The following is a 17,276-nucleotide window of genomic DNA, read 5'->3' on the forward strand; positions in this document are numbered from 1 at the left end:
TAAAAAAAGTTTTGACTAAATTAAAATAAGATACTCAGCTTTAATTTTGTATATGTGCTTATTTCATCCAGTGATTCTACAAATCAGCAATCCATGGGTAAAATAGGAAAGTCCTCAATCGGCCTGAAACCAGAAACTGCCTACAACTTAATACATACCATTCTGTTTGGATTCTTGGCATTGAGTACCATGAGGTATCTTTGTCTTATGCGTTTGTGTGTTTTTGTTTGACCCCTCTTTACCTGACGTAATTTAGCAATGTGATGAACTGACGGTCGTCTTCATTAATGATTATGGTTCCCATAAAAATGTCCTTATTTACTGTCTTCTCCCAGTATCAAATATTATTTATAACCAGTTTTTTCCTGATTATCAATATAGTTCTATTTGTATTTGTATGATAGTTCTCAAAAGACAATGGCATGAATACCTAACCCCTTAGCAGATGGTTTCTGCATAGTTTCAGTGAGATTTTACCGTCACAGCAAACAGAGCTGCCTTTACAACCATTTCAGACTCCAGGTTTCTGCACAGCTAGCACTGTTGACTTTTTCCTGTTTCTGTTTTTACAGAATGAAGTACCTCTGGACATCACACATGTGTGTCTTTGCATCATTTGGCTTATGCAGCCCTGAAATATGGGAGTTACTTCTGAAGTTGATCCATCTTTATAACCCAAAGAGGGTCAGTGCTCTCCCTTTTCCCATTTGATCTTTATGATTTTTAGTATTTCTTTCATATCAATTTGGTTTTTTTTTTCAGTAGCCCATGCATCAGTTTGATAAAATGGATATAAAATTAAAGCTAAAGCTTCATAGTTGATACATTATGATTTTATAAGGAGTTATTTTAAAATAAATAATATTTTTAATTTTAGCTTTATTTTCTAAAGCATTTTTTTTCCCAGACCATAAGTTCATTATACAGAATTTGGAAATACTGAAAAACACAAAAAGAAAAATTAAAAATCATCAGTAATCCCATTATCCAGAGTTAACACTATTATTATTATTATTAGTTATTATTATGATATATAATACAAACGTAATTACTAATAAGTGTATGGGAGTGATTAATAGCCCGTTAGTGCAGTTCTGGGTTGTTCTGCCCTGTGAATTCACTAGGGGGCAATATGGTAGAAACCACAAGTGTCTTATGAATGACTCAGTTGTTTTGTGTATTGGAGACTCAGGCTCCATTGAATTATATTTTTGTTGTTTCAAAAAAAAATCTTATGTTTACAAAGCAAAAATGTAAAGCAAAAGTATTCCAAATACTTATAATCTAAATAATGTCTTTCTTAAATAGATATGTATAATGCGATATTCAATACCGATACTAATACTGCTGTATCTGTGCTATAAGGTAAGACTGATTGTCCTCATTCTTGCCTTTGAATTCTATTTAGCAGAATAGTTGCTTTGACTCAGTGTACTTTGTGTATCATTGACAAACAGGGTAGTTTACAGAGGTTATAAATGTCTCCTTAGCTTCTTCTTATGGCAATTAGCATTGACAGGAAAAATGATCTATTTCCCAAAGTAGGATTTAACAAGTAAAAACACTATAGCCAAATACTACAATTTAATCATTCTAATTAATCTTGGTTTTGACTTATACTATTCAACTGATGCAAATTCTGAAAATAAAGTTGTTTTCAGGCCTATTTTGAAGTGAATAAAGGAGAAAAATTAGCTTTTCCTGTTACCTCCTTCTTATTAGAGTAAGAATCTTAAACTGCATCTTACTTTAACCTACATTTATTCAGTGCTTAAAATCTTCTTTGTAGGAGGGCTGGGCACATATAAACAAGTGTAGTGTAAGGTTCTCCTTGTCACCTCTCCTTCAGTTTCAATAGGGAATTATGAAGTTCTTCATATTCTCAGTTGGCTAATTTCTGAAATAACATTAACTGTGCTTCAATTCTGAGACCCCTCCACATGAGAGACAGTGATTTTTTTTTTTTTAAATCACATCTTTCAGATTTAGAGGCTTGAATTGTTACCTGGACAAGTGGCCTGGATTATCTTATCCAATTGAACTCTCACCCTCTCTTTAAAAAAAAAAAAAAAAGAATTACATATTTTTTGAGATTAGATTTTTTTTTCAAATTTTGATATAAGTAAGAACAGTAGCTTTCAGACTGCACCATGTATATAGCCGCTGATTTGGGAGGGTGGCTAAAAGCAGGCCAGGGGGTGAGGTGTTGTCGGGAACTCAGCCACAGAGAGGATCAGCTACTGCAGCTCAGCTTTTGGATTTATTGGCATATGTTTTCATGTAAAATTTTATTTGAAACAAAGGCTTTAGGCTAAAAGAAGTGTTTGATAATCACTGTGTCGGGCAATTCTGTTGTAAATATTTCAAAAAAGGATGTTCTTTCATGTTCCTGTCTATCAGAACATTTGTTAGGGGCAGACCACTGGGCCAGCTCCCAGTACTAGAAAACAGAAATAGATCGCCTCTGCCATCCTGCCTCTAGGAATTTTATTGCTTTAGTACAGATAAATAAAACTTCTTAAACATCTGGAAAGTAGCAACTAAGAATTAAACAGGGTACATGTTTAATGATGAATGAGGTCACTTATCTTCACACGTTGATTCTTCTCACAGAAAAGATGCTGCTCATCATCGTTCTGTCTCACCACTAAAGACACAGACACACACTGTAACAGTCTTTTCCCACTGTCTCTGCATGTAGGCCAAGTTCCTTATGTCTCAGCTATTTATTTGAATTTTTTTTTTTTTTTTTTTTTTTTTGTCTTTTTAGGGCCACACCTGTGGCATAATAGAAGTTCCCAAGCTAGGGGTCGAATTGGAGCTGCACCTGCTGGCCTGTGCCACAGCCACAGCAACGCGAGATCCAAGCTGTGTCTCTGACCTGTACCACACCTCACAGCAACACCAGATCCTTAACCCACTGAGTAAGGCCAGGGATCGAACCTGCATCCACATGGATACTAGTTGGGTTCATTAACCACTGAGCCACAATGGGAATTCCTATTGTTTTTTAGGGCCAATACTTAGGTCTCTTGTTCTTGATGAAATTGAGGAAGGACATTATAGAAGAAATAAACCGGCAGCATCAGCATAACCTGTGAACTTGTAGAAATGCAGGCGTTTGGGTCCCACTCCAGACCTACTGAATCCGAGGCTCTGGGAGGGGGTCCAGCGATTCTTGTTATAACCAGCCCTCCAGGTGGTGCTGCTGCACCATCAAACCTGAGGAATCCCTGCTCAGAACAGGGCTTCTCAACAGCGGCACCATGGACATTTTGGCTGGATAATTCTTTGTCTTAGGGCCAGTCCTGTGCATCATAAGATGCTTTTACCTTCTTCCCACTAGATGCCAGTAGCACCAACCTCTAGTCATGACAATCCAAGTGTTTTCAGACATTGTAAAATGTCTCCTGCAAGTGGGGTAGAATCTCTCCCCTCACCCCTGAGAAGCTTTGCTACAGGAGAGCCAGTGACAGCACTGGAAAAGTCCATCACTTCCTCAAGACATCTTTGTAGATGGACCCTGAGTAAGGGACTTAGTAGTAATTCTGCAGAATCCTTCCAAAGACAGGTGGCGTCGCCTCTCTCAGTCCTAATGCATCTAGCTTTCACTATATAAAATAGTTTAGGGAGTTCCCATCGTGGCACAGTGGTTAATGAATCCAACTAGGAACCATGAGGTTGCGGGTTCGATCCCTGTCCTTGCTCAGTGGGTTAAGGATCCGGCGTTGCCGTGAGCTGTGGTGTAGGTTGCAGACGTGGCTCGGATCCCACATTGCTGTGGCTCTGGCATAGGCCAGTGGCTACAGCTCCGATTTGACCCTTAGCCTGGGAACCTCCATATGCCACGAGAGCGGCCCAAAGAAATAGCAAAAAGACAAAATAAAATAAAATAAAATAGTTTAGACATTTTAGCTTCTCAAAACTTGTAAAAATTTAAAATCACAAATAAAGATCTTATGCATATTAGGGGTTACCCTGAAACTAAATATTTCCCAACTATTGAACACATTTATCTGTAGGTAATATGAACTCATGTTTCAAAGCTCGTTTTAAGTCATTTACACAGCATTTGTAATGAGGATTTCAAATTTGCTTGCTCATAATACCTGTTTTGCTATATGTCTCTTTAAGATAATTCTGATTAAACAGGAAAAGTATGTACTAGTCTCCATTCTATTTCTTTTTATTTTTATTACTCAATGAATTTATTACATTTATAGTTGTACAATAATCTTTACAATCCAGTTTTATAGGATTTCCATCCCACAACCCCAGCGCATCCCCCCCATCCCCTGAACTGTCTCCTTTGGAAACCATAAGTTTTTCAAAGTCTGTGAGTCAGCATCTGTTCTGCAAAGAAGTTCAGTCTATCCTTTTTTCAGATTCCACATGTCAGTGAAGGCATTTGATGTTGATGTCTCATTGACTGACTTGACTCAGCATGATAATTTCTAGGTTCATCCATGTTGTTAAAAATGCCATTACTTTGTTCCTTTTAATGGCTGAGTAATATTCCATTGGGTATGTCTTCTTGATCCACTCCTCTGTCAATGGACATTTAGGTTGTTTCCATGTCTTGGCCATTGTATACAGTGCTGCAATGAACACTGGAGTACATGTGTCTTTGCGAGTCATGGTTTTCTCTGGATAGATGCCCAGGGGTGGGATCAAATGGTAGTTCTATGTTTAATTTTCTGAGGCATCTCCATACTGCGTTCCACAGTGGTTGCACCAATTTACAATCCCACCAACAGTGTATGTAATAGGGTTCCTTTTTCTCCACACCCTCTCCAGCACTTACTTCTTGTTTGTAGACTTTTGGATGATGGCCCTTCTGGCTGGTGTAAGGTGGTACCTCATAGTGGGTTTTGATCTGCAGTTCTCTAAGAATGAGTGATGTTGAACATCTTTTCATGTGTTTTTTGGCCATCTGTATGTCTTCTTTGGAGAACTGTCTGTTTAGGTCTTCTGCCCCTTTTTTGATGGGGTTGTTTTTTTGGTATGGAGCTGCAGGAGGTGTTTATAAATTTTGGAGATGAATCCCTTGTCAGTTGATTCATTTGTAAAGATTATCTCCTGCTCTGTGGGTTGTCTTTTCGTTTTGTTTAGGGTTTCCTTTGCTGTGCAGAAACTTTTGAGTTTGATTAGGTCCCATTTGTCTATTTTTGTTTTTACTGTCATGACTCTAAGAGGTGGATCTGAGAAGATGTTGCTGTGGTTTACGTCAGAGAGTGTTTGGCCTATGTTTTCCTCTGAGAGTTTTATAGTGTCTGGTCTTATATCTAGGTCTTTAATCCATTTGGAGTCTATTTTTGTGTATGGTGTCAGGGAGTGTTCTAATTTCATTCTTTTCCATGTGGCTGTCCAGTTTTCCAGCACCACTTATTGAACAAGCTGTCCTTTCTCCATTGTGTATTCTTGCATCCTTTGTCATAGATGAGTTGGCTGTAGGTGCGTGGGTTCAATTCTGGGCTTTCTGTCCTGTTCCACTGATCTCTATTTCTGTCTTTGTGCCAGTACCATACGTTTTTGATGATTGTTGCCTTGTAGTATAGTCAGAAGTCCGGGAGCCTGATTCCTCCAGCTCCATTTTTCTTTTTCAGGATGTTTTTGGCTATTCTGGGTCTTTTGTGCTTGCAAACAAACTTTAAAATATTTTGTTCGAGTTCTGTGAAAAATGTCTTTGGTAATTTGATAGGGATTGCCTTGGGTAGTACAGTCATTTTGATAATATTAACTCTTCCAATCCAAGAGCATGGGGTATGTCTTTCCATCTATTTGTGTCATCTTTGATTTCTTTCATCAGTGTCTTACAGTTTTCAGAGTACAAGTCTTTTGTCTCTTTAGGTAGGTTTACTCCTAGGTATTTTATTCTTTTGGATGCGATGGTAAACGGGATTGCTTCCCTAATTTCTCTTTCTGATCTTTCATTGTTAGTGTATAGAAATGCTGTTGAATTCTGTGTATTAAATTTGTATCCTGAGACTTTGCCAAATTCATGGATGAGCTCTAACAGTTTTCTGGTAGAGTCTTTAGGATTCTCTAGGTATAGTATCATGTCATCTGCAAATAGTGATGGTTTTACTTCTTCCTTTCCAATTTGGATTCCTTTTATTTCTTTTACTTCTCTGATTGCTGTGGCTAGGATTTCCAAAACTATGTTCAAGAGTAGTGGCGAGAGCAGACATCCTTGTCTTGTTCCTGAGTTCTAGTCTCCATTCTAAAATCAAGAGTTTAATAAAATTATTGCCATCATGTTGATTAACTTATTGGGATACCTGCAATCTCATAGAAACTACTGCTGATCATTTAGGGACAGCAATTAGTTAATTCAGCATTTGTTTTCACATTGTTTAAAGAGTTTACTCATGTACAACTATAAATGTAATAAAATTTATTAAATTAAAAGTAAATAAATTTAAAGAAACAAAACAAAAGCGTTTACCATAAGACTACATCACTAGATTTTAACACTTTCAGAATTAACAATAGCAACTTTCAAACTAGAAAAATAGGAGTTCCTGTCATGTCTCAGTAGTTAATGAACCCAACTAGGATCCATGAGGACATGTATTTGAACCCTGGCCTCGCTCAGTGGGTTAAGGATCCAGCGTTGCCGTGAGCTGTGGTGTAGGTCACAGATGAGGCTCAGATCTGGCATTGCTGTTGCTCTGGTGTAGGCCAGCACTACAGCTCTGATTCCACTGTGTGTGCGGCCCTAAAAAGGGCCTGGAAAAATATTTAATATCCATTGAATTTTGAATTCAAAATATGTTTTATACCAAAATAATTTAAACATATCATTTAAAAGTTAGTATTCAATAGAATACAATAACAAAATAATTATAAAGGCGTTCTTGTAGCGCAGTGGGTTAAGGATCCCGTGTTGTCAGGGCAGCACCTCAGGTGGCTGTGGGGCACGGGTTTGATCCCTAGTCCATATGCCATGCATGGGCATGGCCAAAAAAATAATTATCAAAATTAATAAGGATAATGAATAATTGAAGCCCCCGTCGTGGCTTAGTGGTTAACGAATCCGACTAGGAACCATGAGGTTGTGGGTTTGATCCCTGGCCTTGCTCAGTAGGTTAAGGATCCGGTGTTGCCGTGAGCTGTGGTGCAGGTGTAGGCCGGCAGCTATAGCTCCAATTGGACCCCTATCCTGGGAACCTCCATATGCCACAGGTGCGGCCCTAGAAAGACAAAAAAAAAAAAAAAAAAAAAAAAAAAAAAAGGATAATGAGTAATTGAAATCTTACAAAGGTATCAGTTAATCAGTAATTTTTTCTGCATTTCCTTTGAAACCTAGAACTAGCAGTGCTGACACTTGCTTTTCCATCAGCGGCAATTTTCCTGATTCGCCCACCCAGGAGACAGAATATGAATGAGTAGTAAAAATGGCCAAAGATGAGATAACAGAACAAGAGAATGAATGGGCTAAAAACCATAGCCCTATACCAGTCAGGTGCCACTTTGGTTCTAGCAAGTGGTTCTTAAATAAAAAGATTGTTCTTGTAACATTGTCACGGGGCTCCTATTCCATTCTGTAGGAAATGAGTTCTGCAGTTCACCTGAGCTTTTTTTTTTTTTTTTTAGTTTTATGGCTGTACATGTAGCATATGAAAATTCCCGGGCCCCAGACAGACTCTGAGCTACAGCTGTGACCTATGCTACAGCCATGGCTACACCAGATCCTTTTAACTCCTCGCCGTGGTTGGATTCTTAACCCACTGTGCCATGGTGGGAACTCCTTGGTATATATTTAGATGATCAAGTCTCTTGAGCCAAATGCCATCTGATGAAACAATTAACAATTGTTGAATTAAAAAGACACGTTGTATTAGAAAAGCAGTGGATTCAGAGTGTAGTTTTTACGTTCTGTCTGCATAACTTAGGTAACTCAAGTTGAGTGGGAGGCCCCAGTGGCATAAATATAATACTCAGGTGTACCAGATTTTCTTGGGAAGTCCTGCTTTCAAATATTCGTCTCTCCCCTTGTACCTGTAATTGTCGTAGTCGTTGTCAAACCACTGGTCCAGAATTGTAGTGCACACAGTATCATCAGCATGTCACACAGTGGAAAGAGGGCTGGATTTAGTCAGATTTCCTGTTGAGGCCTGATACAGTCAGGATCTCTCTCAGAGCCAAGGTCTCCATACAAGTACAATGAAAAAGAAATAGCCAGAGTTCCCATTGTGGCTCAGAAGTTAACGAACCTGACTAGTATCCATGAGGACTCAGGTTCAATCCCTGGCCTCACTCAGTGGGTTAAGGATCCAGCATTGCCATGAGCTGTGGTGTAGGCTGCAGACATGGCTTGGATCCTGCCTTGCTGGCCATGGTATAGGCCAGAGGCTACAGCTCTGATTCAACCCCTAGCCTGGGAACCTCCACATGCCTCAGGGTGCCGCCCTCAAAGGACAAAAAAAAAAAAAGAAAAAGAAATAGCTATGGGGATGATGTCTTCTACTTGACTGCGAGGGTGAAATGAGAGTCCCTATTCCAAAGCATGTCTGCAGCTCTAAAATGGTGTTGCCTTCTATAGGGAACATCCTACACTTAAAGACAAATTACATAAAGTCAGTCACATTTTTCTCATAGCCTGTGAACCTTCTCGTGGGGGCTATTCCTGTCATATCCAAATCGATATTGTACTGCATATTAACAACGCATTCAACAGCATCTTTATTAGTGTAAAATAAAAGTTCACCACACCTCTAGTCCTAATTAGCTCCAGGTCAAAATAATTTTGGAGACTTTTCTCAGACGTCATCTCACTCATACCAGGAGGGCTGACTGCAGAGGTAAAACAGTTCTCACGTTCCAGTTGCCATGCTTATTTAGTTCACCAGTTATGTGCAGTTTCTCCTTTTTCCCTCTAATCTTAGTGATAGTTGTGGGTGTGGGGATGGATTTTGGTTTTGGTTTTGTTTTGTTTTTAATTTCAGTTCTGGCCAGGAATGATGGATGAACTCTCCGAGTTGAGAGAATTCTATGATCCAGATACAGTGGAGCTGATGAACTGGATTAAGTAAGAGGATTTTTTTTTTTTTTTAACCTTTCAAATTTAAAGTATCTTTTAAGAGTCACTGTGGACATCATTAAGTTTTTGGTTTATTGTTTTTTTTTGGTTTTTGGTTTTTGAATCTAATTATGAAGATGCATTCATTCTCTAGTTTTTCTTTAAAACTCTGTATTTGAAAAGAATTGCTTTCCATTGAGAAAAACGCTTTCTAACCACAGTCCCATGAAGAAGGGAAAATACCAGTATGGAGAGGGAAACAGAATCAGAGGAGGCGTTTCAAACCAGTGACAACCATGGAACAAAAGTTTACGTTCTGTGTCCACTTTTATCTTTATCATTTCTTTTGGTTTAATACCATTCAAATTTTCTATTAATACTGACACATAAAATACTCTTTTCTTATTAATCATTTTTAAATTATGCTGTAAACTCCAGTTAATTAGAGTCCACCTGGCTCAGGGCAGACTCTGTTTTAACCAAACATCCTGCCTAAGCTTAGGCCTAGAGAAAATTTGAAACATGAAAACCAGAACTTTTCCTCTCTGAAGCTGACAGTGATTTCACATTAGATGGGTTTTTATTTTTGCCTGCACTGTTGTTGGCTTTGCCTCAGCATTCGGCATCAGCATGAGATTGGTGTCCTTCAAAGCACTGTTAATGAAACCTGCCTCCCGCCAGCAAAAATAAACTTTGCCACCCAGAGCAGCATTCCTGTGTCCTGTGATACTGTATTGCCCTATTTTCTATCCAAAAAGCAGCCGCGTAGTGATTCACACGTAAATAGATGCTGCAAATCTTGTGTGACATCTTCTGAAAGGATCGGCTGTGTTGTCTTCATCACTTGGAATTTTAGTAGCCGTATTGGCACTCTCTCATGACTAATGTTTACTAACCAGTACAGCTTGTGTATTAAGAGATGGTAAATGTTTGAGAGCTTAGGTCTCTTGGGGACAATACATGGATTTTATAGATTTATACCAAAAATACATATGTGGCTGTGGCCCCTGTGTTGGACTGGGTTTGACTAGATGCAGTGAGTATGATTTCCAGAGCTGAGAGTATGAAGCAGTGCTTCGTCTTTATTTATTTCACTTTAAATCATGGCAGACAATTGCAGCGTAAATAATTCCTTCAGTTTTTATTTGCGTAAGGGAAAAAGAAGGTCATTCATATGAAGAAAAGCTAATTACTTTTGCATTAGGTATAGTCAACTAGAAATTTTTGACGTGTGCTTCTGAAGGTGAGGCTGATATTTTCTCTTTTTAAATTGCACCATCGATATGAATAGTGGAAGGGCACTCACCCTGGTGGAGTCGCAAAGGTGGCAGATCTTCTGGATCCACTTGGCTCATTAAGAACATCCCCCCACGGCCCCCCAGTCTTTTAAGAATTCATTGTAGCGTCATTAAAAGTTTATTCTAGCAGAGCCCCAGCTTTCTTTGGTTGTGTCAACTGGTTGTATGTAGTGTAATGCCTTCATTCTCATGCATTTTGCTCACCAAAAGTTATTGAAAGTAACATTTCTGGTCCTGAAAAGTCATGGACGCACGCTTACCCCAGGTGTGACGCAGACAGTGTGTTAGTCTGTTATTTCTCCCACTGGGGGAAGTGGTCTTTGTTCTCACAATCTCCTCTTACTAAGGGCTCTTCTCCCCGTATGGAGACTTGCTCTTTTCACTTTTTAAAAATCCTCAGCAACTGAAGGATTTGTATTGTTCCCCCAAATTGGTTCCATTGTGATCTCATCTTGCCTGTTTTCCCTTCAAAGTCTTCAAATCCAAATTGTTGTTTTTGCAAAAATAGCTGCTAGGCATGTTTGTGAAATAAGCTTAAGTGATGATGAATGTATGCCAAAATAGGGTCTGTTTAGACACAAAATCTCTCTGTTTAAATCAACATTTAAATCAGCTCTGGTCTGTAGGCTTCAGTTCCAAACACAAGTGAAAGCACTTATTATTCTTTTAACCTGCCCTGATTTCTCCTTTTTTTAAAAGGTAAAAATATGGCCTTCTGCTGTCACTCTGCTGCTTTATTAGTAGGTTTGAGCCGTGCTGGGGAAGAGGCTGTGGCCTGAGAATACATAGAAGGTATTGGAAAGTCTGTTTGAAGCCCCCGAAGGCAGGAGCCAGCCCCGTGGTGCCCACTTGCACCGTCAGTGAGGGCTGCCTGCTCTCCATCCTGCCGGCTTCCATTCTCACGCAGCCCAAGTGAGACACACATCTGTCCTCTGCCAGGGTGGTTGTGACAGCATCTGTTGGGGCAGGGGCACAGCTTCCCTTACAGGACAGCTGCCTGTCCTCCGGGACAGGAGACAGTGACCCGCAAAAGCTCTAGGGGATGCAAGCGACTCTCCATTTTGGCACAGGGCAGCTCTTGTGTAAAGCGTCAGGAAGAAGCTTCTGCCATCTCCCAGTCTCCAAGGCGTGCTCGCTGCTGGTGCTTGATGCTTGGTGCTTGGAGATTAAATTCCCCTTTAGGCAGCCAGGGGACGTTGTGGCAGCCAGGCCACGGAGTCTTCCATGTGGGAACAGGGGCGCCATCCCTCCGCGTGCCTTCCACGCCCTGGCCTGGGTGTTCCGGGGGCTGGCGGCCTGCCTTCCATGGTGTACTGAGCTGCAGTGTGCCTGCCTTTGCACCAGATTTAAATGCGGATGTTCACAGTAACCCCTTTAGCTGATGATGTTTTGTTTCTGTTTTTTTACTTTCTGGTATCTCTCTCAGCAAAACCCAGGCTGGTACTTGTATCGATTTTATGTGTGATTAGAAAGCACAGTTTACTTCAGCAAGGCCAAATGTCACAGCAGTTGGTCGTTGATACCTCGTTCCCTTGAGTCCTTGGAGTGTTTCATTTGTGGTTCCTGAAACACTTCTTTGTAATAATTAAGAGAGACTATAGCTCTGACTGTTTTGAGGTGTGACGTTTCAACTACTTGGCTTTAGGAGATTTTCACTAGAAATAGCCTCTTTCCAGTCAAGAAGCCTGCTTGTGCAGTATTTTCTCAATGGGCCTGAGAAAACGGACCAAACCTCCTTCACATTTAATCAAAGCAGAAAAATTACCGTATATTTTAAATACGATGTAGGTTAAGTTCAGACCTTAAATGCTCATAAGCCTCTTTTATATTTAATGCCTCATTTTGGAGCATTTGCACAATTCTATAAATTTTTGAAGCGTAGATAAAGCACATGTTCGCACGTTATAATGCTCAGTTTACCCATTAGTTCAACAGTAATTAACTTGTTGAAGCTTAGAGCTTCAAAAATAAATGAGATTATTTGTTCAAAATGCCATCAGGTCTTCCTGGAATGACATTTAAATTATATAATGTAAATCCGTTTGACCTGTGAGTCCTTGTCATTATTTAGTGACATTTCTTACAGAAGAAATTGTTTGCAGGTTGGGCAGCCTGCTGCGGAGCTTGGCAGAGAGCTATAAAAACAAATTATTCTTTCATTTTATACATCATTTGTTCAAACATTGGTAAAAATTGCTTTGTTTTTCTCTAATAGAGAAGTGCCATTCAGTGGTTAAGCGCACACGAGCTATTTTAGACACAGACCACAGACTGTGTCAGCAGAAGTATCTGTGCAGGAAGAAGAGCCATCATTACGTCTGTCATCCTGCCCATTGTCATTTAAGGACAAAGAAGCCCTTTTTTTACTTGCTGAGTTTTCTACAGAAAATGTAAAATGCCACAAATTTAGGTTTTTAAAGTTTAGAAAATGTGTGATTTTTTTCCCCCCACTTCACTTTGCTCATTTATTTTACGTTTGCATTTGCTTTACGGGCAAATGTCAGTGTTTAAGGGAGCAACGACATAGCTCAGATTTACCGTAGGGCTAGCATTTAAAACCAAGTCAAACAGAATCAAGTAAATAAACAGTATCTCTACTATGCTTGAAAGTCAGTTGTTTTCAAACAAATCTTATATCCATTTTATAGGCATTAGGGTGCTTGTGTTTTGCTACTTTAAAGTAAAACCAAGGACCTTAGCAAAAGACTGTTAAGAATCCAGAGGGTTGAAGCATGAGCAGTCGAGAGGGGTTATATTTCTTATACACTTTCTGACTCTTTACTCCTGAGGCCAAACATTAACCCTTATCGCAACTGAAGGAGTTTTATTCTATTTTTTTCCTCACCTCCTCTAGGTAGTCATGTGACATGACTTGCTGGCCTGGTGATGGCTGCTGCCGCCCTGGGGACCGTGCCCCCCGCCTCCCCCAAGTGACAGGGGACAGCAGGTGCTTTTAGAGGTTGCAGAAGAGAGAGGCAGGATTGACCCTGATTGTACTATGTCTGATGTGTTTCGTTTCCAGCATAGCCACAGGCGTACGGAAATCATGTGTCAGTGTGTGGTGGACTAATGACAGGTTGGTTTTGAAGTGTTTGCTGGTAGTGAGCTGAGTCTGGCTGGATTAGCTGGTAAGCTTCATGAAGACAGGGCGTGCCACATTTGCCAGCCCAGCACATAGCAGTTCCTCAGTAACAACTTTCAGCTGAATGCAGAATAACCTTATAACTCGCCAGCAAGCAGTTTAGGAGTTTTGACATTTTAACCCCTGTTTTAAGTGTGCTAATTACAGTCTGGGAAGGAGGACGGAAGCTTGGTCGTTAGCCAGGAATAGATAACAGGCCAGTCATCTGTCTCTGCACAATTAGAACCAGCCCTCTAATTGTGCCAGATCAGATCCCCCGATGCTGAATCCTGTTATGTATTCAAAAGTGATGATGCTGAGACAGTCTAGAGATTTGAATGGATACTGTCAGCTGGGCTGCTGGATCTGTTGTTCGTGGAGAAGACCACTCTGGTGCTCTCAGGCAGTAAGAGCGTACAGACCAGGGTGGTTTTCTCTCCCCATTCCTCTTGCCTCTGCCTCATGCTTTGCCAGACCTGGAGACCAGGCTCATCGTCGCCCTGCATGCAGCAGATCTCTTTGGTCCAGAGGATCCAAGGACAGCCACATGGTGGCATTCATTCCTGATGGTTCTGTATAACGTATTGCAGTGGAATGGTTTGTGCCAGTTACGATTCTACAGAGGGAAGAAGACTGGTTTGGAGAAATGACGGCATCTTTGATTTCCCCGTCCAGTCGTTACTCTCTTTAGCAATTACGGGGGACTGTGAATGAGGCAGCACGATGTAGATGGCACAGACTCAGCAGTTAGTAAGTATTGAATTCAACTGAAGTTTTGTGAAAACGTTTCACTAAGGAGCTCTGTGCACCGTCACCTCTTCATGTAAACCCTCCTATTTCCCTGACCATGAATTCCCTGTGACTTGCTGGTCCAGGGGGACACAGCAGACATCTGCTCATGCTTGTGTTCCTGGATCTGGTTGTCAGAATGGTGACATCCTGTGAAGCACAGCCACACTCACTTGCAGCTTTCTCCTGCTGGGCTCCAGCAGGAATAGGAGAGGGTGCACATTGTGTATCTTTCTTTGTGTGCTCATTCTAATTTCTCTCCACTTTTCTCCTCCCTTAAGAGAACTTAATCGGAATGCAAGTGAATGAGAGTGTCCATGTTAGAAAAGTCTTGCATTTTTCAAAAGTAAATTATTTGTAAATGTTTCGGCTTAAACCATAGGCTGCCTTGCTTGTAGACGTGCTAAGGCCTTTGTTGGATGGCATTCACGCTGTAATCTTAACGTTAAATTGGAGTAAGCAGAACATCCTCGTGGCGTGTTTGAATAGAAGCTTGAGCACCAGAGCAGGTCGTGCCCTGAGCTCCAGAACCATCGAGAACAGCCTGCTCGGGCTTTTGCTGCAGAGTATGCTGACTTCTAACGATTTCAGTTAGACTTCCTCCCAAAACAATCTCCATCATGTTAACTTCCCCAGCAGCCACAGACTCCTTTCTCAACACACGAACAATAGGCGTTTCTTGCGGTATTCTTAGGGGGCCTCGGGGACATTCTGTATTGAGCACTATCCATACTGAAGGGCTCTGAAGTGCTTCGTAATAAAAGGACACCTTGTTGATTTGCAGGTGGCTTCCAGGTTTTTAAAAAAAAGGAAGGAAATGAAATCAACTACTAGGAATCTTTTTTCCCAGGGGGCAAAAGAGAAATGCTTTCACTGCAATCAGGAAGCCTTTCCTTGGCCCTCCGTCCCTGCCCCTCACACCCCATGGGGAGGCAGAGAACCACAGTGTGGTGGTGGATGGCAGGCAAGATCATAATTTAATATCTGAATGCCCCATACTCCTTACGATGCAGGCAATCTTTCATAATCAGGACTAAAGGAAAAGAATACATAAAATGCCTCTGCGTCTCCATCAGAAGTGTTGTACATCTTCATATTTAGTAAGAAGCTATTTGCTATTTCAGAATCTTCTTTTCATGTTCTTTTGTTTTTACTAGTTTTTTTTTCTGAACAATAATTTTTAGTGATACCTATCATCTTCTTTGTTTTAACCAAAAACCTTTGGAACTGACTCATGACCAGCTGCAGTTCCTAGCTTTATAATTTGTTTTACTCTAGGCAGCCCTTTAGTTGTTTCATACCAAAGCACTGGCAGTCTGCTGAGGCCTCTCTTGTTAGAATTGGACCCTCTGGAACAAGAGCAGGAGAGCATTGTAGGTTTTAGCCTAGAAGACATAGAAGATACCCACATCCTAAGACAATGCATTTCAAGAGTAAACCCATCAAAACAGAAAATTGGAAGCTTCCTAATCATTGTCAACAGCAGATCACACCTACATCGCTGGGTGATCTTGAGAGTGTCATGACTGTCTTTGTGGAAGGGTAGCTGTGGGCTTAATGCAGACTCTAAACATCTTTTAGCTCTAACACGCCAAGAAAGGCTGTGTTTGCCGGGAGCATGCAGTTGCTGGCTGGCGTCAAGCTGTGCACGGGAAGGACCTTAACCAACCACCCGCACTACGAGGACAACAGCCTGAGAGAGCGAACCAGAGCGGTGAGGGTCCCTCCGGGCTCACATTTGGGAAAGTTGGGTTCCTGCTGCGTGGAGGCTCTGTAAGGGCAAGGTGGAGGGGCGCGCACAGGGCTGTCCCCGGCGTCTGACCTTGGCGCCCCCCCATCTCGTGAAGGCGTGCTGTTTAGGCCTTATGATCCTCTGGGCTAGCAAAGTAACTGAGAGGACAGTGCCTTGAGATGTACAGAAAGAGCATCTGAGGACAGAGCCCTCAGAGCTTTGAACTGGAGAGAGAAGGAAAAGGAGTAGAGGAGTCACATTTCTCATGGACCATTTTGGTGGGGGGGGAGAATACGTGACCTAGCCACACAGTTCAAAGTTCAGAACATACAAAAGGGTACACAGTGAAATGGCTCCATCCCACTCCTGTCTTCCAGCTATTGGTTTCACTCCCAGGAGGCAAATAATGTTAACCAGGAAATTTTATGTACACACACGCACATACACACACACATTCATGTTCTTGTCCCACTTTTTACAAAAGAACTAACATACTACATCTTGCTTTTTTTGACACTTAATATTTCATTCTATGGAGATCATTCTGTATTGGATATCAACAGCTTCCTTGTTATTTTTAAAGCTGCATAGTATTTTATTATGCAGATTAGCAAATTCTGTTTAACCATTTAGGTTGTTTCCCTTTCTTCTGCAATTACATAAACAATGTTCCAGATGATAAATCTGTATATTCATCACTCTGCACGGGTACAAAGTGTGTATCTGTACATCAGACTCTTAGAGTAAAACTGCTGAGTCACAGGGCAAGGGCATTTGTCATTGAGGTAGAATTATTACATCTGTCTGAATTATACCAATTTACATTCCAGTCAGGAGTACAGAAGGGTACCTGTCTTAGTCCTAACAGTGATTTCAAACTTGGCACATGGACGTTCCCAGGCCAGGGATTGAATCCAAGCCACAGCTGTGGCAACAGAGGATCCTCTAAGCCACTGCATGGGGCTGGGGGTTGAATTCCTGCCTCCACAGCAACCCAAGCTGCTGCGGTCAGATTTTTAATCCACTGCACCACAGGGTAACTCCTACCAAACTTTTTAATGTTTTCTATCAGTCACTTCTTAATCTTGATAGCTGAAAAATTGTTAAGTATTTGGGGGGGTGAGATTTAAACTAAAAGCAGATGATTTTTACTGAGTACCCATTTTTTATATGAAAGTCATCTGAACTAAGATTCTTGCTAAAATGGGGATTCTTTCAGTTGGCCCAAGTGTTCCAGATGGCCCCGGGTTACTAGAGGAATAAAGGGTACTTGGCTTACCAGGCCCAAAGTGCAGCGAAGTCTCTATGATC

The 17,276-nt window shown here is 41.0% G+C and overlaps 1 protein-coding gene across 5 annotated transcripts in view; it reads left to right on the forward strand.

Moving 5' to 3' along the window:
* The window catches only part of DPY19L3 (dpy-19 like 3 (C. elegans)), a 79,373-nt gene that overhangs the window by 56,081 nt on the left and 6,016 nt on the right, over positions 1-17,276 (forward strand). For all 5 annotated transcript variants that reach the window (XM_021094265.1, XM_021094267.1, XM_021094264.1 and 2 more), the window contains 5 exons: positions 72-194; positions 573-684; positions 1,309-1,365; positions 8,952-9,034; positions 15,815-15,947. In XM_021094265.1, the coding sequence (XP_020949924.1) occupies positions 72-194; positions 573-684; positions 1,309-1,365; positions 8,952-9,034; positions 15,815-15,947 (508 nt within the window). The remainder of the gene's footprint in view (positions 1-71; positions 195-572; positions 685-1,308; positions 1,366-8,951; positions 9,035-15,814; positions 15,948-17,276) is intronic.

Source organism: Sus scrofa, chromosome 6 (assembly GCF_000003025.6).
Source record: "Sus scrofa isolate TJ Tabasco breed Duroc chromosome 6, Sscrofa11.1, whole genome shotgun sequence".
Taxonomy (NCBI): domain Eukaryota; kingdom Metazoa; phylum Chordata; class Mammalia; order Artiodactyla; family Suidae; genus Sus; species Sus scrofa.